The 22,320-nt window shown below is 35.0% G+C and overlaps 1 protein-coding gene across 3 annotated transcripts in view; it reads left to right on the forward strand.

Annotated features, from left to right (window-relative positions):
- The window catches only part of CEP350 (centrosomal protein 350), a 174,643-nt gene that overhangs the window by 137,490 nt on the left and 14,833 nt on the right, over positions 1-22,320 (forward strand). For all 3 annotated transcript variants that reach the window (XM_023728085.1, XM_004372876.2, XM_023728084.1), the window contains 9 exons: positions 2,780-2,991; positions 4,978-5,122; positions 6,157-6,317; positions 9,888-10,024; positions 12,866-12,948; positions 14,025-16,003; positions 16,883-17,290; positions 17,384-17,530; positions 19,754-19,876. In XM_023728085.1, coding sequence (XP_023583853.1) covers positions 2,780-2,991; positions 4,978-5,122; positions 6,157-6,317; positions 9,888-10,024; positions 12,866-12,948; positions 14,025-16,003; positions 16,883-17,290; positions 17,384-17,530; positions 19,754-19,876 — 3,395 coding nt within the window. The remainder of the gene's footprint in view (positions 1-2,779; positions 2,992-4,977; positions 5,123-6,156; positions 6,318-9,887; positions 10,025-12,865; positions 12,949-14,024; positions 16,004-16,882; positions 17,291-17,383; positions 17,531-19,753; positions 19,877-22,320) is intronic.

A 22,320-nucleotide genomic window follows, 5' to 3' on the forward strand; every position in this document is an offset into this window, starting at 1 on the left:
GAGAAAACATTTCAGTTTACTTGGATCCACAATCAACACCCGTGGAAGCAGCAGTCAAGAAATCAAACGACACATCGCATTGGGCAAATCTGCTGCAAAAGACCTCTTTGAAGTGTTGAAAAGCAAAGATGTCACCTTGAAGACTAAGGTGTGCTTGACCCAAGCCATGGTGTTCTCAGTCACCTCGTATGTATGCAAAAGCTGGACAGTGAATGAGGAAGACTGAAGAAGAATTGACGCCTTTGAATTGTGGTGTTGACAAAGAATATTGAGTATACCATGGACTGCCAAAAGAACAAACAAATCTGTCTTGGAAGAAGTACAACCAAAATGCTGCTTAGAAGCAAGGATGGGGAGACTACATCTCACATACTTTGGACATGTTATGAGGGATCAGGCCCTGGAGAAGGACATCATGCTTGGTAAAGTAGAGGGTCAGTGAAAAAGAGGGAGACCCTCAACAAGATGGATTGACATAGTGGCTGCAACATTGGGCTCAAGCATAACAACGATTGTGAGGATGGCACGGAATGGGGCAGTGTTTTGTTCTGTTGTACATAGGGTCGCTGTGAGTCAGAACCAACTCGACAGCAACTAACAACAACTACAAACTCTGAGAAAATAAATTTCTGTTTGTTAAAGCCATCCACTTGTGGTATTTCTATCACTTGTGGTATTTCTATTGTAGAAGTACTAGATAACTAAGACAGATATATTTACAACAATGGCAAAAAAAAAAAAAAAAAAGTAGCTGCTGAGGCTGCTTATGTACAACCATAAACCTTGTCAGATTTGGTTCCTTGGTTTGGAGCTTTAGGGTCATGGTTTCATGGGACAGCCCAGTCATTTGGCCTACTAAGTTTAGTGCTTCTGTTCTATCTCCTAGTTTGTTGCATAGTGCCTGAGGTCTTAAAAGCTTGCAAGGGGCCATCCAAGGCACAACAGTTGGTCCCTGTTTGCCTGGAGCAACAGAGGAAGGAGAGTCAGGAATAGGAGGAGGATATGGAATCTGTGGCTAATTGCCTCCATGAACAACTGTCTCCTTTGCCATCAGATCAGAAGAACTAGATGGTACCTGGCTACCATTACTGAACCTTTTAATCAAAGATTCTAGAGAAGAATCCTGATCAAGAGGTGAAAAATGCAGAACAGAATTTCAAATTATCATGGACTCTAGAATTTCTGGAGCCATAGATGCTAGATAAACCTCCGAAACTGCTGCCCTGAGATAATTGATAAACCTTAAACCAAAAATATACCCTGAAGTCTTCTTAAAACCAAACAGTAGTTTAGCTTAACTAGTAAAAAGTGTCTGCCTTGAGCTTTATGCTCTTTAAAGAAGTATCTGTATGGGATCAAATTGATAGCAGCAACTCAAAAGATTAGATAGGAACTTTAGGAGACAGTGAATTTATGTTAATGGGGGAGGAACAGCTCAGAAAAAGAGGGTGAGAATGGTTGTGCAATTCAAAGAATGTAAGCAGTGTCACTAAATGGAACTTGTAGAAACTGTTGAATTGGTACATGTTTTGCTGTGTATATTCTCAACAACAACAAAATAAAATTCTTTTTAAAGATCTGTAATTTCTCTTTTTTTGAAATAGAATTCACAAACCACAATTTTCATTTTATCCATTTACTATGAAGTATTTCATTTATACTAAAGAATATATAAAACATGAAGTTAAGTTTAAATAATAAAATGATCATCCTAGGTGCCTATCACAGGTCCCTAGGTAGCACAAACAGTTTGTGCTTGACTGCTAACTGAAACGTTGGCAGTTTGAACTCACCCAGTGGTACCACAGAAGAAGTGGCCTGACGATCTACTTCGTTAAGATTACAGCCAAGAAGAAACCCTGTGAAGCAGTTCTACTCTGTAACACATGGGGTCACCATGAGTCCGAATTGACTTAGTGGTAACCAACAATAACAGGTACCTATCACTCTACTTATGAATAGTGCCAAAATCTTTGAAACCCTGGTGTACACCTCCCCTAATGCTCTCTCCAGGGGTAACCATTATCCTGTATTTGTATATTACTTTGTAGTTTATTTGATACCATAGTAATATGTTATTTACTTTTACATATATTGTCTTTTGGAATTGTACTATGTATTTTTCTATGACTTCCTTTTTTTGTATTTTGGTATATAGAGCTCTAGTTCATTTGTCTTTATTGCTAGTAGCGTTCCATTGTGTAAATATACCACAGTTTATGCATTTTATGAAAGACTACACCTTTGAAAACCCCGTGAAGCAGTTCTACTCTGCACATATGGGGTCACCATTAGTCAGAATTGACTTGACGGTAACTAATAACAACAATAACAACTATGAACATGTACACGTCTCCTGCTGAATACATTTAAGATTTCTTCAGCGTGTATACCTAGAAGTGGAATTGCTAGGTCATAGAGTATGTATATGAATTTTTTTCCAGGTAATGCTGTTTTCTTCCAAAATGGTTGGACCAATTTCCTCTCCTAAAGAATATATGAGAGTTACAATTGCTGTACATCCTCACAACTTAGATTGTCAGTCATTATCATTGCTGATTATATATTACAGATATCTTCTCCCAGTTTGTGTCAGGCAAAATTCTTAGTTACAGTAACAGACTTAATAGTGAATATAATTTGTTAAGTGATGTGATAAGCTAGTATCTAAATGCAACCTGATATTTTGCTAAAAAACAAATGCAAAGTGTAACAGTTGAACTTTTTCATTAGCTAAGATTGTGTATTTTTTTGTTGTCGTTTCACCTTCCCATTCTAGAAATAGCCAGTGAAGAGGAATCTCCAGTACCTTCGTACTCTAATCTAAACAGTGGAAGCTCTGTTCCCGAAGAACTGGGCAGCCCTGCTGTTGAATATTTACCATCTGAGCCTGTAGTTCAAGAGCAGCCAGGGAGTCCAGATCACAGTATACTTACTGAAGAAATGGTTTTTTCACAGGAACTGGAATCATCTACCTCTCCTAGTAAACATGTAGGTTAATGTATATTTATGTTTTACATTAAAACTTCTTTAAAAATAACCCGTCTAAAAGGTATATTATTAACAGTTGTATTATTGCTGTTAATGATAGTAGTGACTATTGCCCATATTTTTAACATACAGGAAATAACATTTAAATAGAAATAAAGCTTTTCATTGACTCATAAGGATTTATAAACATGAATTACAGCTTTAGTGACAGTTATAAAATTATATGCTATCAATAGTGAGGGTTTAGGAACTTTCTAAAGTCTTTAATAAAGATAGTTTGCAGGTACAACACAAGTTCTTACTGAAATCTGTTTCTCGTGTAACAGAAACAATGAGACCTAAAGTCATACCACTGTGACCTTAATATAATATAATTAATAACTACTCAAATTCATAAGGAACTCTGGTGGTACAGTGGTTAAAGTACTTGGCTGCTTACCAGAAGGTCTCCGGTTCAGATCTACCAGCTACTGCACAGAGAAAGATGTGGCAGTCTGCTTTTGTAAAGGTTATAGCCTTGGAAACCCTATGGGCAGCTCTAGTCTCTCCTGTAGGGTCACTGTGAGTGATAATTTACTCAGCGGCAGTGGGTTTGGTTTGATTTGGTTCTGTAATTCATAATCAGAATAAAATTAATGATTTCATCTCTTTTACACAGGTCTGAAATGGTTGTTATTAGAATAAAGAGGTTTTCTACATTGTCCTTAATTCTGTTTTGTAGAAAAGAAACTAGCTGGTAAAAACTTAAGATAAAAGCTTTTATTTTTAACTTGATTTTGTAAAGTAAATCAAGTAATTAGCATAACAATATTAAATATTAAATGAACACAGGCATTGTTAATGCTTTATGTTAAAAAAAAATTTGCTTCGATTCAGAATAGAATATTTTCTATTCCATTTTTAAGTAGAAGTGAAAAAATCAACTGCATTTTCCCTACTAAAAAATCAGATTTATGTATGTTATAGCACCTGAAACATTGGGGGAAAGAACATTTTTTATCCAACAAAGAGCCGTTTTTTTTTATATCCTTGTGCATGTACTTGAAGACAGTGTATTTAGATCGCAGTGTTTTTAGACTTCTAATTAAACTATATTAGTGATTTCTTATTTATTATATGATAATGATAAGCTTGTTGCATATCTAATTTACTTGTAGCATGATTCCTACCAGGAATTTACAGCCAAACTATATGTTGAAATGCTTTTGATCACAATCTTACTCATTTATCATTTACTGTAAATTGATTAGATTTCTATCCAGCATTATTACTAAGGTTCAGGATAGCCAGAAGCTGATTAAATACTAAAAATTTGGTTTTCTTATCACAAGGAAATATATCAGGGAAATCAAAACTAGTATATCTTAGAGCAGTTTTTATAGTAAAGGCTAATATTTATTGAGTGCTTATTTAACAAGTGCCAGGTAGAAAGCTAAATACTTTACATGAATTATCTCATTTACTCCTGAAAACAATCCTATAAGGTAGATACTGTTATAATCCCTATTCTGAAAAATTAAGCAGGCTAGGAAACATGCCCACAAGTCCCAGGGATAGGAAGTGATGGTAGCCAGGAATCAAATCAGGCATTCTGATTTCCACTTGATGTCAGGGTAGTTGTCTTATGCTGTATTTCTTTCCTTCCTTCCTCCCTCCCTCCCTTCCTCTCTTCCTTTTTTTCTTTCATAAAAGTATACATGTTTAGTCTTTCAAAAGTTAAAAAGAATAAGGGGATAAATATCACTTACACTCCTAGTTTTATTGTAAACATGTTGGCATTCTTTCTCATAACTTTATTTTTTGTGTGTCTTCCAAAAAAATTAAGGTCTTATTCTCTAATTTGTAAACTGTTTTTTCACTTTTTAAGTCATAGGGTTATTAAAAACTCTTTAAATATTATCTTTAACTGGCTAATATCTTGAATTTTAAGTAGAATTTTACAACTGTATCACAAAATAGTTCTCATTTGATTTTCTGCTTGAACAGTCGCCTCCCAAAAGCTGCACATCTGTATCAAAGCAGGAGTCTAGCAAAGGAAGTCATAGGACTGGAGGACAATATCATCTACCCATCAAGTCCCATCAGCACTGTTACAGTTGGTCAGATGAGTCATTGTCTATGACACAGTCAGGTAAGACTAATCATGAGGAGTTTGTCGCCTTTGTACTGCATTTGAATTTCCCTTTTATAAGCTGTATCTAACCACATGCTTAAATCAGTGACAGGATCTCAGATTTCGTTATTTCTATTGCAGATATTTGGATCACACTACAAAAAAAGAATATAATCTTTTCACATTTAAATAAATTCCATAATTGGTTCTTAGGCAATTTAATTTGAAGTACCTGATAAAAACCTGGTTATTTATGATATAATGGTATAGTGTACTTCTGAGTCCTCAGGTTTATATACAATAGTATTTCTGTTGTAAGGCTATTAAATGTCCCACTCACCATTATCCATGTGTAGTGAAATAAGCAGCCTCTTTAAATGATACTTGTTTATTTTCTTTGCCAAGTGTGTGACCGTTATAATGAAATGTACTTTCATGATTTTGCTGTGACTGGACGTCTACAATGTGTATGTATGAACTGTTGAGAATAAAATGAGATTTAATTAGACTTCCTTTCAATTGTTTTAAATATTTTACAAGTTTTCAAAGGAAGGTTACAACAGAATTATATTTCTTTATGACTGCTGTCCTTTTATGTGGTTTTAAGACATCATCTGATGACTCACAATCAGTTTAAAATGATAAGTTTGGTTTAATATGGGTTTAAAATGTAATTTAGGGGAGAACTAGTTAAATATGACTATCTTGTCACCAGAAAATAATTTCTTAAAGAATGTCCAAATTTCACTAACCTAAAACATTTTCAGCTTCTAGCTGCTTATCTTACCAAGACACGGTACCTTGAGATTTGTTTACAGTTTCAAGTAGTACAATTAGAAAGTGAAAATAAAGTGGAGGAATCAAGAAAAAAATAGAGATTAGGAAAAAAGGAAGGATGCAAATCACTAACAGTATTTTTTTTTTTCAGAAGCTCAATTTCTTGATGTTAGATATTAGTTTGATCTTATTTTAGGACTATTACATTAAAGCTTTTCATTAGTAGTTACTGAGTTAACTTTATTCTTAAATTAAAAATTTTCTATCTTTTTCAGAAACTACTTCTGACCAGAGTGACATTGAAGGTAGAATCAGAGCTTTGAAGGATGAGTTACGGAAAAGAAAATCAGTTGTGGACCAGTTGAAGAAGGAACAGAAAAAAAGGCAAAAGGAACGACTGAAAGCCCAAGAAGCCAGTCTGATCAAACAGTTAGAGGTTAGACATAGAAAGAAACAAGTTCAATACTGAGACTAATGTATATGTGATGCCTAAAATGTTTTTAATAAAGTGATGGTTTAGGAATTTTCAATATTAGTTTGTTGTCACATTCTATCCTAACTAAAAAAAATCTGAGGCCATCACAACAAACTTTTGCTTAAAGCATTAAATATTAAATTAAAACATAAGTGTTAAATTAAATATTAAAATAAATAAAGTATTAAAGCAATGATTTTTCGGTAAAAAAAGATTCAAACTCGTTGCCATCGAGTCGATTCCGACTCATAGCGACCCTATAGGACAGAGTAGAACTGCCCCAGAGGGTTTCCAAGGAGCGGCTGGTGGATTCAAACTGCTGACTTTTTGGTTAGCAGCCGTAGCTCAATATATCTCTTAACCACTGTGCCACCAGGGCTCCAAGAAAGATTAGGCCTGTGAAAAAAACATTGATATCCATACCTTCTTAAGCAAAGAACCATTAGATAAATAATTCTAGCTGTTGGAATTGTTACAGCTTTTTTATTTTTTAAAGCAGAATGGTGTTTCATGCCACAAAACTTATTAGTATAACTTTCTGTACTGTTTGCGTGATTCCTAAATGATAACTGTGGACATGACTTTTCTCTCAAGCCTGATTCTCTTTCAGGCTGGAAACCTGGTTTTGATATCTTCCTTATTCTGTTTTCTCCTATCCATTCAGTCACCAGATCTCATTGATTCTTCTTTTATAAAACTTTCTGCTTGTCCCTTTCCATTCCTACTGTTGGAGCCCTTATTACCTTTTGCCTGTACTATCTACATAGCCTCTTAGATGTCTCTGCATCTGGCTGCTTCCCTGTTAACATATATTCTTCCAGCCTAGTGTTCTTAAGCCATCGTGTTCATTATAGAATCAGTCTTGAACCTCCTACTCATTGCAAGAGTCCCTTCTCATGGCATCATCTGAGAGAATCATTCTGCTTCTACCAGAACACTTCCAGTACACCTACTCCTCACTTATTGACTATCTTGTTATCTGACATTTCGCATTTACAACAATAGTAAAAAAATCTCCTATTTTGCACATTATTAATGATGCACATCTGGCAGTACAAACGCTGAGGTGCGAGGCGAGAGTAACGCTGGCTGTGATGGTGAAGGTTATTTGTCAACTTGGCTGGGCCGTGATTATCAGTGGCCTGGCAGTTATGTAATGATATATTTATCCTCCATTTTGGTATCTATGTGATCATCCTCCATTTTTGCATAACACTGATTTTTGCATAACAACCTGGTCTTTGGAACCTAACCATGTCGATAAGTGAGGAGTGGGTCTAATAGGAAGTTTCAAATTTTCAGGGCAATCGATTTCATTGTTAGATTCTAGGGGTTCTAAGTGTTAGAAAGCTCCTTGTTATGTTTAGCTAAAATATCTATCCTTTTGATTTCCACCCATTGGTCCTTGTTGTGTAATACCAAACATCTGTTCCTCCTGCATTTATTAATTAAATCATCAAGTACTCAAGTGCCTGTTTATGTACCAGAAATTCTGCTAATTTCTTTACATATATTTCTCATTTAACTGTCACAACAACAAGGTGTAGGTATTACTATCCCTGTTTTATAGATGAAGAAACTGTTTCAATGACAATAATGATTTACCCACAGACACACAACTAATAGGTAGTAGAGCTAAGATTTTTATCTAGCTCTAATTCTGTGCCCTTAGTATCATGCTGTACTACCTTCCACCCAGAAAACAGGCCTAACAAATGTGGAGAAAACAATCATTTACACAGGTACACAATACAGAAATGGCAACAGAGATGGCAGCTTGTGCAAATGTTTAGAAGTAGGAAAAGTGATTAAGATACAATGGCAATACTGGGGAGTTTGTGTGGGGAAGTAGTAGGAAACAAAATTTTAAAATAAGATCATAGTTAGGACTTTAGAAGTCAAACTAATGATTTTGAACTTATCCTATAGGTTGGTGATCTTCACCCTGACCACACGTTTCAGATTAACTGAGGAGCTTTTTTGAAAAATATAGCTATGCTCACTCTGAGAGATTTATATTTAATTGGTCTAGGGAGGCGCCCAGGACTTAAAAGTATTGCTGTAGGCAATGACGAACCTTGAAAGCTTCTGCGTAGACGAGTACTATGGATGAAGTGCTATTAGATTGAGTAGCATTGCTCAGAAATGTTCATTAATGGCTTATCAGTTGGAAAGGCGATCTTTAGAGGAGTGCTGTAAGGATCCATCTCATTCAACATTTTGTTAAATGGGTTAAATAAAGACAAAGGAAACTTCCATATTTGAATTTTGAAAACCTACAGTAAAACCTACAAAACCCAGAAGCTGTGTAAGGTGGAAACCTGTCAGAGAAGGAAAACTCAAATATTTTCCACCAAAACGAGCTATAGAAAAGTGGTAAGATTGCACTGTCAAAGGCAGAAAACTTGCAAGACTCAGAAAAACAAGGCAGTCCCATCGAGTTCCGATTCTCACAGGTTTCACTGTAGTACACAATAGGGAAATATACAATATGTAGCAGTTCATATAAAAAAAAAGTTTTGGATTTTATTTGATCACAAGTCTAATAAATGGACTACACTCATATAACTTTCAGATCTGAGAAGTCATAGTCCCTGTGTATACCTAGCTAGCCAGACCATCTATCTGTTTATACCAAGAGTCACTTTATTATAACATTGAGAATTCAGATGAAGGTGACAAGGATGATGAGGAGTCTGGAAATCACTTCAAATAGTGAGAGTTGTAAAAGAAGGGATGTTTAGCTCAGTAAACTAAGGAGAGAGATAACAGATTCCCTTAGATTACATACGAATTATAGTTAAATTAGTGAAGTTTTGTTTACAGAAAACATTTTGCAATTCTGAAGTATCGTTCTTCCATCTCTTCAAGATTTGTGTTCTTAGGAAGCTGTCTCTTAAAAAGCTTTCTGCCACTGAAACTCAGAGCAGAATAGCTAACCTTGAAAGTACCATTAAAGTATTAGGACACCGTTCAGAGAATAATTGTATAATCAGTTAAAGAAGTGTTTTAATGTGGCAAGTTATGAATTATTGCTTCATAAGTATTAAACTTCTGTAGATACTTTATTCTTAATTGATGTTAAGGATTATGATTACTGTATTTTTACTCAAATAATGTGCCTTCTACATTTGTTTGCCAACCACACCCTCTCCCCACAAGATATTTTCATAAGCGCCACTGTGCCAGGTTTTTTTTTACATGTTGGCTGTAAAAAGAAAAAAATCAACATAGCCAGCCCCCTTACAAAAATACCTTGCGGGAGGAGGACGCAGTTGGCAAATAAATGTAGAAGGCATGCATTATTTGCATAAAAATACAGTATACATCTTGCTTATACATAGACTGTTTCAACAAGGATATGCAAGTAATGTAGAGCTCTGGGGAATGAGATTGGGGGACATGGAAGGAGTTTTTTATATTACATCATCTTTACTGTTTGACTATTTTTCCTAGAAGTATACTATTTTATAATTTAACATAACTTTTAAAAATTCTGCTTATTGACTGCTCTAATTTTTCTAAACTTAGTCATATGATGAATTCATTAAGAAGACTGAAGCCGAGCTTAGCCGAGATTTGGAAACATCACCAACAGCCAAGCCTCAGATTAAAACGCTGTCCTCAGCTTCTGAAAAACCCAAGATCAAGCCCCTTCCACTACACAGGTAGATATTTTTGATAATTTATCTATATTCTGCATTATTTGAGAAAAGAATAAGATTTTTAGTCAAAGTTATCTTGTAAGCAACTGTGTAGTTGTAGAAGTATTGATATATATATATATCTCACAAGCTTCGCTACAGTGTTACATCTGATATAATGACAAATCCAATTCACAGTAAGATATAATTTAAAAAATAAATTTGTAATCCTGAAATCTGGTGGGCACAGTGAAAATGGTACTCTCAAACATTGCTAGTAGTAAATAGCATTCTAAGTTGGTATAAACCTTTAAAAAGTAATTTGGCAATGTTTCAAAGATAAAAAAAAAAAAACTTCCAACCTTTCACCCAGTAATCCCACTGCTGGAAATCTAGCTTGAGAAAATAATGGGGTAAAAAAAATCTCCCTATTCACATGAATGTGTTTCTCATAGCATCCTTCATATTAATAAAGCATTGGAAGTAATTTTTTTTTTTTATGTCCAGAAATCAGAAATGGGTGAGGCAATAGAATATTACATAGCAAATAAAAGTGAATACAGAAAATACTAAGTAGCAACATTAGAATAATATATATATAAAAATGTCAGGTTGTAATATTTAAACTAAATTTTGAGCTGTGAATAGAGGTTAGGAAGAACAGTGAGACTGAGAAATAGGGGACATTTCAGAGAGAAGAGCATTTGTGAATGTCCAAAAGCAAAAAAAGGTTGACGTATCATAGAAGCTGAACATAATAGGAAGTTGCTAGAGTTAGGAGAAGACACTAGAAAAATAGTAGAAACCAAATTGTGAAAACCTTATACTTTATTCTCAGTAGTTTGTATTTTACATTGTAGAAGATGTTGAACATCTGAAGAATTTTTTTAAAGTTTAGTATTTTGGGATGTTTTTGTTTGTTACAAGGGTAATACAACTCATTACAATTAATTTAGCGTTACTGGAGTTTGAATCTTGGCTCCAGTTCCAGCTAGCTGTGTAAGTTTGGGCAACTTATTTAACTTCTGTGTGCTTTCATTTTTTAGTAGGGATTTATATCTCTATAAAACAGGGATAATAAAAATACCTGACAAATATACTTGTTATAAGGGTTAAAAGACTTAATATTTATCAAGCACTTAGAGCAGGGCCTAGCACACAGTAAGCACTATGTTAGCTGCAGTTATTGTTATTACTATTATCATCAGAATATCTAGGGAAACAATGAAAAGAAAAAAGCTTAAATCATTTCATACCCAACTATCCCAAAATAGGAAATTTCAGCAATTAGATGTATTTCCTTCCAGGATTTGTTATGCTTAGATTTTGTATGTATTTTTGTTACATATACATTTTTCCATTATATTAGAAGCTGTAAATTTCATTTTAATTCCTACATAATATACTATTGAATTTCTTTATAGTTTTCCTAACCAAGCTGCTGAAGGATTTTAACCAGAGAGTGACATAATCAAATTTGTGTTTAGAGATCTTTCATACCAAAATATGAAGGAACGATAGAAGGGAGTAAGCATAGAAGCAGGGAGGATAGTAGGTTAAGCCAGGTCTCAGAAATAAGCAGCAGTAATAAGAATAGAGAACAGGAGGCAGATTTTAGGAATATTTAGGAAATAGACTAAAGTGCTATATAGGGAAACAGGGGAGAGTCTTGGGTGACTCCTAGGTTCTGTCTTAGGTAGTTGGCTGGGTCAAGGTTTCATTAACCTAAGTGGGAAAGCAGGTGGTTTTGTGGGAAGCTTATGATTTTAGGGTGCCTGTAGTTCATCTCAGGAGCCCTGGACGCATAGTGGTTAAGCGCTCAGCTGCTAACCAAAGGTCAGCGTTCAAACCCACCCGCTGCTCTGTGGGAGAAGGATGTGACAGTCTGCTTCCATAAAGGTTTACAGCCTTGGAAACCCTACGGAGCAGTTCTCCTTTGTCCTGTAGGGTCGCTATGAGTCGGAATCGACTCAGCTGCAATGAGTTTGGGTTTGGTAGCTTGTCTAAGTGGAGTTATCAAGGAAAGATGTTAGGGTTAGAAGTACAGGAATCATTAGCATATAAATGGTGGTTAAAGCCATAATATAGCAACATCACCCAGAGAAAATATGCATTCAGAGAGGATAGAAGGGAGCCAAGTACTAAGTATGAGGAAATAGCAACATTTGAAGGGCATTATAACAGAGTAGAAGTAGAAGCCAAATATTATGGTTTAGCAATGAAGAGGAGGCAAGGAAATTAATATAGTGAATGTAGCTCTTCCTGCTAAATATAAAACCTAAGAGAGGACAGTAGTATGAGGTGGAGGAATGAAGAATTGAGGGGGAAAATTGTTTTTGGAGACTTGAGGCCAACTTACAAGTGAAGGAAAGAATCCCTAGATTGAAGAACTGAAGATTGTAGAAAAGAGAATGAATAATTGAGCAGGCTCAATCCATGAGGCTGTGGAAAGTTATAGGACCTGGGGCAGAAAGAAGTTTGAGCGATTAGCTGTGAACAAGCGAGAAACAAGGCAGCTGGGATGGCTATGAATGGAGACAAATTTATAGGTTAAAAAAAAAAAAAGGTAGAACCAAATCCATTGCCATTGAGTCAGTTCCACTTCGTAGCAACCCTAGCAAGGTAGAAAGGTTGAAAATAAGAAAGTTCTTGCCTGATGGCCTCTCTTTTTCTCATTAAAAGAGGAAAGATCATCTACTAAGAGTGATGAGGGCCAGAAATAGGTTTGATGAGCATAGCAAATGTTGGAACACCTCCTGTGGAGAAGAGGAAAGAAGTAGCTGTCTAAGGACAACTACTTTTTATTAGCAGTTATCACAGTATTAGCAATACATTTATTTCTGTTCATTAATTTTTCTACTTCAGAACTGAAACAACAAAGAATTGGAAATCACTAACAGAGTCAGAACGTTCTAAAGGATCTCTGGAGTCTATTGCTGAACATGTTGGTATGTAACTAGAAAAAGATAATTAAACTATACCTACATAGTCTAAGGATTTTTGCTGAAGGCTTCCCTTCTATCTGTACAGCTTTTTGATTAAAAAAATGAATTTCTTAAGGAAATTCATGTTGTTTAACATTTTAAGTTACTTTTATGTTTTAAAGTAATTTATTTGTTATGCATAAGTTATGTGAATCAGTGTTTATTGTCCCAATTTTATGATAAAAACTGAAGCATGAAAACATTAATCTAAAATGGCTGAGTGTATCAGCATCTCTAAATTCCCCCTTAATCAGCCATGTATATTTTTCATTAGTGTGTTCTTCTTAACGTGTATATCTTTTCAACCTTCACTATTTTTCAGGGTATACAGTTAATATGCATTTTTTTCAATTTAATCAAAAGAAAGGTAACGATTGAGAATAAAATGTAATTCAGTAAGGAAATAAAACAAAACTGAGACATGAAAAAGCCTGAATAACAATGGGACAATAGTTTTTAATTCAAAACATTTAATTCTTGGTACATTAGCTCATTAAATCATGCTTATTTTCTTCTTATTTTGCAAATTTAGCTCTTAAAGTGCTGTATTTACAGAAATAATTATTCTTTTTTCTTTACCTTTTTGTTTTTGTTTTTGTTTTATGTTAGAGAGCTTAGTTGAAGTCCCCAGGAATATTCCCTCTTTCAGACGTGTGTGAAGAAGTATATTTCTCCCCTTCTCATTGGTTTCCTATTTGAAAAATACATATAATATTCATTATATAATTCTGTTTTTGCATGATTTGAGAAAACCATGCAAAACAATGTTGCCATAAAGTTAGATCCATTTTTCTTCACTTTATAGGTTAAGACAACACTTTAAGAAATTACCACAAACTTTTTTTCAAACTCATATTAAATGTTCTATTTATTGTTGGTACAGTAAAGAAAAACTTACCTTGTTTGGTAACCAAAACAGGTCATTTATTGGCCATAGTTTTTCCTCGTTAAGATTTGGCTTTTATTTAAACTTCAGTCACAGAAATCAAAAGATTGTGATTAAATAATTTTGATGTGGTGATTTTTTTTTTTCCTTCAAGATGCTGCATTGTCAGATTCCGAGAGATCAGTATCAGGAAGGTCTTTCTCTTCATATGCAAAGAGAGTGATTGAATTGGATAGCGGAGCAGAAGAGCTTTTTCATACTTCATCTCCAGTTCTCAGATCATCAAGGAAAAATAGGGCAGAATCTGGAGATTCTCTAGAAAATATATCTTCATTACCTTTACTAAATGCCCGTAATAGAATTCTCGATGTATCAGAAGCCAAGATTGAAGAACAATCTAATAAAAAATCAGAAATACAAGAGGAGGTGGAATTTGCAAAATTGGAGAAGAGTGAGATTGAAGATGCCTATTCTAAACAGTCTGGGAAATCTGATGTCTTACTGAAACTAGACCTGGAACAGGGAGATTCATCTGAAATTCTTTCAAAGAGAGAGCTTCCTTTAGATCCTGTAAATGTTCAGAAAGATGTAGTTAGATTAGCTGTAGAAAATCTTCATAAAAAAGAGGAAATGTTGAAAGAGAGACAGTCAGATCAAGATGTGGATCATAGTCCAAAATTCCAGCCAGGAAAAGACATTCATGAACAAAAGAACTTAAAGGAAAAGGACTCGTCTTTGTCAGAACATCTTTCTGTTCCTAGAGGGGTATCATACTCTGAAGATTTTGAAGCATCTTCTCCTAGGAAAGACGTTTCAGCTGAATTGTACAAAGATGACTTTGAGGTGTCATCTTTGTTGTCACTCGGGAAAGATTCTCAGCCAATGGGGAGATCTAGAAGTAGAGCTACTAGCTTTGATAGTGATGATGAAATTAGCGAGTGTCTAAGCGAGAAAAGCCTTTCCATTCATAGCAGTGTCCACTCTGAAAGGCTGCTGGAACTCAAATCCCCTACTGAGCTTATGAAAAGTAAGGAGCGCAGTGATGTACAGCGTGAACAGGGAGTTACTGAATCCCTTTCCTTGGCTTCAGTTTCTATTGCAGATGAGTTACTTGATTTCCACATTGGTGATAGGGTATTAATTGGCAATGTTCAGCCAGGAACTCTTCGATTCAAAGGTGTGACTAGTTTTGCTGAAGGATTTTGGGCTGGAGTAGAGTTGGATAAACCTGAAGGAAATAACAATGGAACATATGATGGTATTGTGTACTTTGTGTGCAAAGAGAAGCATGGTATTTTTGCTCCTCCTCAAAAAATATCCCACATTCCAGAAAACTTTGATGACTATATAGACATAAATGAAGATGAAGACTCTTATTCAGATGAACAATATCGTCAATACTATAATCAACAACAAAAAGATACAGAGGTTCCCAAGTCTGATAGAGAAAAGGATACAATTGAATATTTTTATGAAAAATCTCCATCTAGCATGCATGATATAGAAGCCTCAGTTGACAGAAGCCTTAGAATGGACAATATACAGGACATTTCTGGGGCACTGGAAGCCCATGTTCACCAGCAATCTTCAGTGGATTCACTGGTTTCTTCAAAGGAGAACAAAGACCTTTTTTCTGGTGCCACTGAAAAGGTATCCATTGCTGTAGAAGATGATACCTTAGACAATACCTTTTCAGAAGAATTGAAGAAGCAACCGCAGTTTACAGAAAAGGAAGAGAACTTATATTCCGAAGTTTCAGAAAAGCTTTCTACTCCACTTCTGGACCTTTTAACAAGAGAAAAGAAACAATTGGAATCTCAGTTGAGGTCATCACTAAGTGAGGAACAAAAGTCACAGCAACAACTAGAAACAGTCAGCTTACTGACCAACAGTTTATTAAAAGTCTTTGTGACGGATACAGTCAAACAACTGCAACAAATTAAAAGAGTTAGGAATGAGAAAATCTACCTTAGCAATCAGGAGCTTGTTGATGATGACCAAGAGAAAGTACCACCCCAAGGCCTGTTCCAAAATTTTGAGGAACAATCATTAAGTGTTCCAAGTTGCTTGTTAAGATCTGAATTAGAAGATGAAAAAGAAGAGATTTCTTCTCCAGATATGTGTCCCAGACCCGTAAGTATTTAGTCTCAGAAAAAGTGTCAATTTACCTTACCTGTATAGGGCATTTTAATCTTCTGGCTCCTGATGGTTTTCTTCTGACATGTTGTTTATTAGGTAAAGATCACTATACTAGTTTTTAAAGGCCTTGTAGCTGTTTTTCTCTCTGAAGTATGTAATTGTCCTCTATTATGTCATGAGTAGTCACAAACACTGGCAGGTTTATGGGAAATGAAACATCCATTTAAACTGCTGGATTGACAACCCTTATGTGCTGTCCACGGATTAGATCCCCTTGAAGATTTACTGTACAGATTGATCCCATGGAGCTTTACCCATTGTCAACAGCCCAGTTCTTGAGGAAACCCTTTTTTTCCTATGAAATTATTTGTCTGCCTATCAGTCATGATTGGCCTTCAGATGTTACCAGTTGTGATGTTGCTTCTGGTAAAACTGAAATATGTCCACTATGACATATATTCAGACCATCAACTTGTTTAGGATGCCCGTGGACCGTTGAGCAAAAGCAATGATTTTGTGTAACTTGAGACAGATAATCACCATAATCACCAAAGGTGAGAAATTCGACATCCCATTTCCATTCCAGAGACAGAGAGTCCCTCAGAAACAATAATAATGATATAAAAAGGTAAAAAAAAAACTTAGTCAATAAACGCTTTATTAGAATTCAGTTATAAGACTTATATTAATAGACTTGTGGGAAACAGGATAATTTTTTCTTAAATTGTTCATTAGTAACCACCATATTGTTTTCATTTTGCTTATTTATAGAGAAATAAATACACAAATAATAGCTTTGCTTTGTCTTAAAAAAAACTTAAATGATCTGAGGTCACTAAATGGTCTTCTCTTTGAATGGTCCCACTTCTGTAGGAAAGCCCAGTGTTTGGTGCCAGTGGGCAGGAGGAGCTTGCTAAGAGACTTGCCGAACTTGAGATCAGCCGGGAGTTCCTGAGCGTGTTAGGAGATGATCAAGACTGGTTTGATGAAGACTTTGGTTTGAGCTCCTCTCACAAAGTCCAAAAAAATAAGGTAGAAGAAACAATTGTACCTGTAATGGCAGAATCTAAAAGACCTCCCCAAAAGCCATGTGAAACATTGTTGGCAGTCCCACATACTGCAGAGGAAGTAGAAATTCTTGTACATGATGCAGCAGAAGAACTTTGGAAATGGAAAGAATTAGGTCATGATCTGCGTAGTATCAGTATTCCTACAAAACTGCTCGACTCTGTAAGCAAGGGTCAAGACATAGAAAGCATTAGTAAAAGGGTCTACAAACAGGTATGTAACATAGGATAATTCTAATTTTTAAACTCCTTTTCATTGTCTGATATTTGGATTCTTAGCCATTTTATTTTATTTTTTTCTATCAAGGCGGTTTTTGATTTAACAAAAGAGATTTTTGAGGAAATATTTGCTGAGGATCCCAACTTGAATCAGCCTGTCTGGATGAAGCCATGTAGAATCAACTCTAGTTATTTCAGACGAGTGAAAAATCCCAACGACCTTGATGAAATCAAGGTAAACTACAAACAATAGAGTATATCCTTTTTTGATTTGCTGTTCATTTACACAGGTCTATAAGTGCCATAAAAGCAGGTGCTCTTCTGTATTATTCACCTTTATGTCCTCAAGGCTTACCACATAGTGGGTATTCAATTAATATTTGTTGATTCATTGAATTCATGAGCAATGAAAGAATGAAGGTAAAAGAGAACCCTGAATCCTTACATTTTGCAAAGCAAAATATGATTTTTCAGAGTAATTTCCTATATATGCACAATTTATAACTTTTTAAGAATAAATTATGAAATGCTCAGAAAATAAATCATTGCCAACTCATAGTAGTTTTAAGTCATTTAGGATATAAATATAATGTTCTAGAAGTACTCAAGAAAACATGTCATTGTAGAAGTCTTTTTAACGTGCCAGCCCTGGACACACAGGTGCTAATCACCTTTCCATCTCTGATTTTGGAGGTTTCAAAGTGTTAATGTGGTTTTAAAATATATAGGATAGAAACCCCTGAAAAGATTAGGTGCCCAGAAGCTACAAGGACTCCCAACAGACCAGCTTTAAAAAACATTGGTGGAAATGTATTCACTGCCTACTCAAATGTTTTCTTAATTCAGCAAAAGTTATATTTCCAGAACAGTACCTCTAAAACAATACCCCAGATGTGTGTATGGATAATCTGGGGATCTTGTTAAAATGCAGATTTTTATACATTAGGTCTAGGATGCAGCCTGAAATTCTGCATTTCTAAGAAGCTCCCAAGTGATGCTGATGCTGTTGGTCCTAGTACCACTCTGAGTAGTGAGGCTTTAGAGTTAGGTTTCTCATACTTACTTGATCACAGAATGCTTTAAAAAGCATTTTGTACTGACAGAACACCAGCATATATTTATGAGATGTAGTATGTGCTTAGATCTGGAGTTGGCAAGCTACAGCCTTCGGGCCAAATTCAGCCCACCACGTATTGTTATAAACAAAGCTTTATTGAACTGCAGCCATGCCTATTTGTTTACATATTGCCTATGGCTGCTTTCTTGCTACATCAACAGAGTTGAGTAATTGCAAGAGAGACCATATGGTTCACAAAGCCTAAAATATTTTCTGTCTGGCCCTTTACAGAAAAAGTTTACTAACCTCTGGCTTCAATTAAATAGCAAAAAAAAGTTTTCACAGATAAATTTGATTCATTACCCAAAAAATCATTAATGATTTTCAACTTTAAGGAATAGAGTATCAGAACTGGAGAGTTTTTCAGACACACTTGTGTGCTCCATTCCTTCCAGTCCTCCACGGTTAATAAATCCTTGAATGCCCGTGTGTGTGTGTGCGTGCGTGCGTGCGCGCGCGCGCGTGCACACGTGCATGCAGACACACTCATGTGCTCCATACCTTCCAGTCTGCCACGGTTAACAAATACTTGAATGACTGTGTGTGTAGCAGTGGAGTGGTGGAGTTTAGGGTACATTAGTAGCTTGAGAATCTTCCTGGATGATTCTGAATGTGTCCCTTCCCCGATTAAGAACATTGTTTTTTGACAGAACAACCATAAAAAGTAATAAAACAAATTATTAATAACAAAGAACAAATAAAGTTGAAATAAAACAAGATATACAATATACACCAGTAGTCATCAAAATACATGCATCTATATAACACAATAGACCTGCCCACTAATTTTAACATTGAAATAGCATTTTGTAGTTTTTTTAAGGGTGACAGTTCAAATATTGTTACCAGTAAGATTCTCATGTTTCTTATACTGAAGTGTTGGTTAATATTTTTTTTTTAATATGTTAAAATCTTGGTGCTTCAAAATAAACTATCCCTGCTAAAGTCTTGTACTTTTCTCACGTGGCATTGCTTCCCAAAATTTCTTTGCAGTTTGTCAGATTTGGGGATGTTATGTGTTCTTTAGTAGTTCTGACAGCTCGAAGTAAGAGAATTGTGGTTCTTGGGTAAGGGAACCCTAAAGTGATTTTTTCCTTGCAGATTCACCAGTGGGTTTTACATTTGTATGTTGTATAAAAACAAAAAATTCTCTTAAGTGAATAAAGTCTGAGCATTTGGAATGCTTTTCTTTCCAGATTGCTAAATAGCGATGTAAATGGAAGTAATCTGTATGATCTTTTATTATAAGTATTGTACTCTAGCATTGTAATCTGTATACTGCATTTTAAACACTTAAATCCTAAGAACTTTGTGTTTCATTCATTCCTCTTATTTTCATAGAACTTCATAGCAACTGAAGTACTCAAATTGTTCAGTCTTAAAAAGGAATCGAACCACAAAACAGACTGGCAGAAAATGATGAAATTTGGAAGAAAGAAAAGAGACCGAGTAGATCATATCCTGGTCAGTATATACAACCGAACTATTTTTATTTTCAGTGTATCTTCTAAATTCAGAATGTAGTTAAATTCTAAAAGAGAAGGACTATAATTTATCTAAAGTCTATGGTATTAAAATCTTAAAGCCTTCATTTACTGCGTTTCTACCCTTTCTGTTTTGGAAATTGCTTTCTTTTGTACTTGGTAGATGAATATTTAACTTGTGGGTGTGGAAAACTTGAGAAATAATGATTAAATAAATAAAATCTCAAGTGGAAACAAAGTTTAAAGAACTGAGTTGAAAAGATATCAGTGGATTTCAGTGTGGACTCTGGAGCCAGATTGCCTGGGTTTAAATCCCTGTTCTGCCACTTGGTGTGTAATCTTGGGCAAGTTATCTAAGCAATTTGTGCTTCATTTCCCAATGTGCAAAATGAAGATGTAATACTAGTGCCTACTTGATAAAATTATTATCAAGTATTTATATATGTATAAAGCACTTAGAACAGCCCCACTTGCTCATACCTCAATAAATGTTAGCTGTTATTATCTCATCACTATTATTATTATCTAGAACTTTAGCACGATAAGATTTATTTATTCTGTAATATATTTCTCTAACATTTGAAAAGTGTTCAGCAAAGTTTTTTTAAATGGTCTTTCATCCTTTCTTCCCTAAAAAGAATGGTAAGTAGTAACAAACCTTAGTGAACTCAGGTGTTAACTTAATTTGGGTTTACCGCGAAACATTTAATTCTGGACTTTTTTATCTATATTGATACTCATATCATGAAAAACAAAAATTCAGTGCTTAAATATATCAGTTTTCCCCATGTAGGTACCTTTCTAGTGCTTCATTCACACAGTAGTAACTATACTAAATAACGTTTGTCTAATGTTTTACAGTTTACCATTCTTTATCATGCCTTATATGTGTTAGGAAGGACTGATGTTACTCTCTGTTTTACAAATGAGAAAGTTTAGGTTCAAAGACATTAAGTGCCTTTTCCAGCAAATAAGAGCCATAGATGTTTGCCTTTCAAGAAGGTGGAATTGTTCTTATATTTCTACAGTGTTTTAAAGTTTGAATTATTAATTTCTAAGATGTTACCTTCCTCCACTTCTTAGGAATTAAAGAAAAAAGCATGTCGAGAGATTCATCTACCCTATCAGTTAAATTGATCATTTCCCCATAAATCATCTCTGTGCACACATTGAGTCAGAAATTACGTTAATTAAGGGCTGATGTTACAATGGTAAGAAAACAGACATACACTCTGCCTTTGTGGATTTACAGTTTGGTAGCAGAAACAAGCTATTAATATATAACTTACACAAATGTATAATTGTAAATTAAGTGATAAAAGTAGAAGAATAGGGAGCTGTTGTAAAAGCATAAATCAGAGGAAACTCATCTTATGAGGAGGGTCAGGACAAGCTTCCCCAAGGAAATAACGTTTGAGCTCAGATCTTAAAAGATGAGTAAGTTTTAACTGAGCTGTATCACAGGCAGAAGACAATTCAGGAAGAGCAAATCACATGTGCAAAGGCCCTGAAATGGGAAGGATCATGGGTTTGAGCTGAAATGTCAATGGGCTGGAGAGTAAGGAAGCATGTAGCATAAGATAAAGCTAGAGAGGTAGCTAGAGTCCATATCCTGCAGCACTTTTAAAGCCATGTTAAGGATTTTGAATTCTATCTTGAAAGCAAGGAGTTTGAAGCAAAAGAAATTACTAGATCAGATATGTAGTTTTAAAAAAATCACTGGAAGAATGCTTCAAAAGGAACAGGAGTGTGGAAGAAGAAAGACCAGCTAGAAGGGCATTTTAGGTGAAAGATGGCAGCTTAGGTGTATTAAATCAAAATTTCTGAGATAAATTTATCTTGAGCACATGTCAGAGTAAATGAGGAAACTAACATAGTAGTATACCAGTTAAAAATGATGTGGAAAGCAAAGATTTAATACATAAGGCTTGCAGCTATTACACAGACAGCTTTCACTTCACATGCTTATAAAATGTCATCTTAGTAGTAGTTGGATTAAATATATTGGAGGGGGAAGGTAGCAGTTTGGAGCCGTCTTCAGACGTGAATTGTTAATCATAAATAAGAAGTAATATAGCTAAGAATCGAACAATAAGCAAATTGACCTGCAGCTTTTAATTAAATGTACCAAACAATAAGGTATTGTCCCCTGACTGGAAGTATCCAGCAGTGCCAAATAGGTCAGTTAAGCAGAGAGATCTCTTCAGCAGTTATCAGAAAATTCTCAAATATCAACAAACAAATAAATAAAATGTTTCTTTTGTAAGTATAAGATGATTACAGATTGGATGAGGGTGATGTCTGTGCGTAAGAATTGAAGGCACTTAGCAATTGGAAAGCAATATATATTATGTGAAAGCAATGTCACAAAATAACTTATGTATAAAATTTTTGAATGAAAACCTAATTTGCGCTATTAAATAT

Source organism: Trichechus manatus, unplaced genomic scaffold (genome assembly GCF_000243295.1).
Source record: "Trichechus manatus latirostris isolate Lorelei unplaced genomic scaffold, TriManLat1.0 scaffold00021, whole genome shotgun sequence".
NCBI lineage: Eukaryota > Metazoa > Chordata > Mammalia > Sirenia > Trichechidae > Trichechus > Trichechus manatus.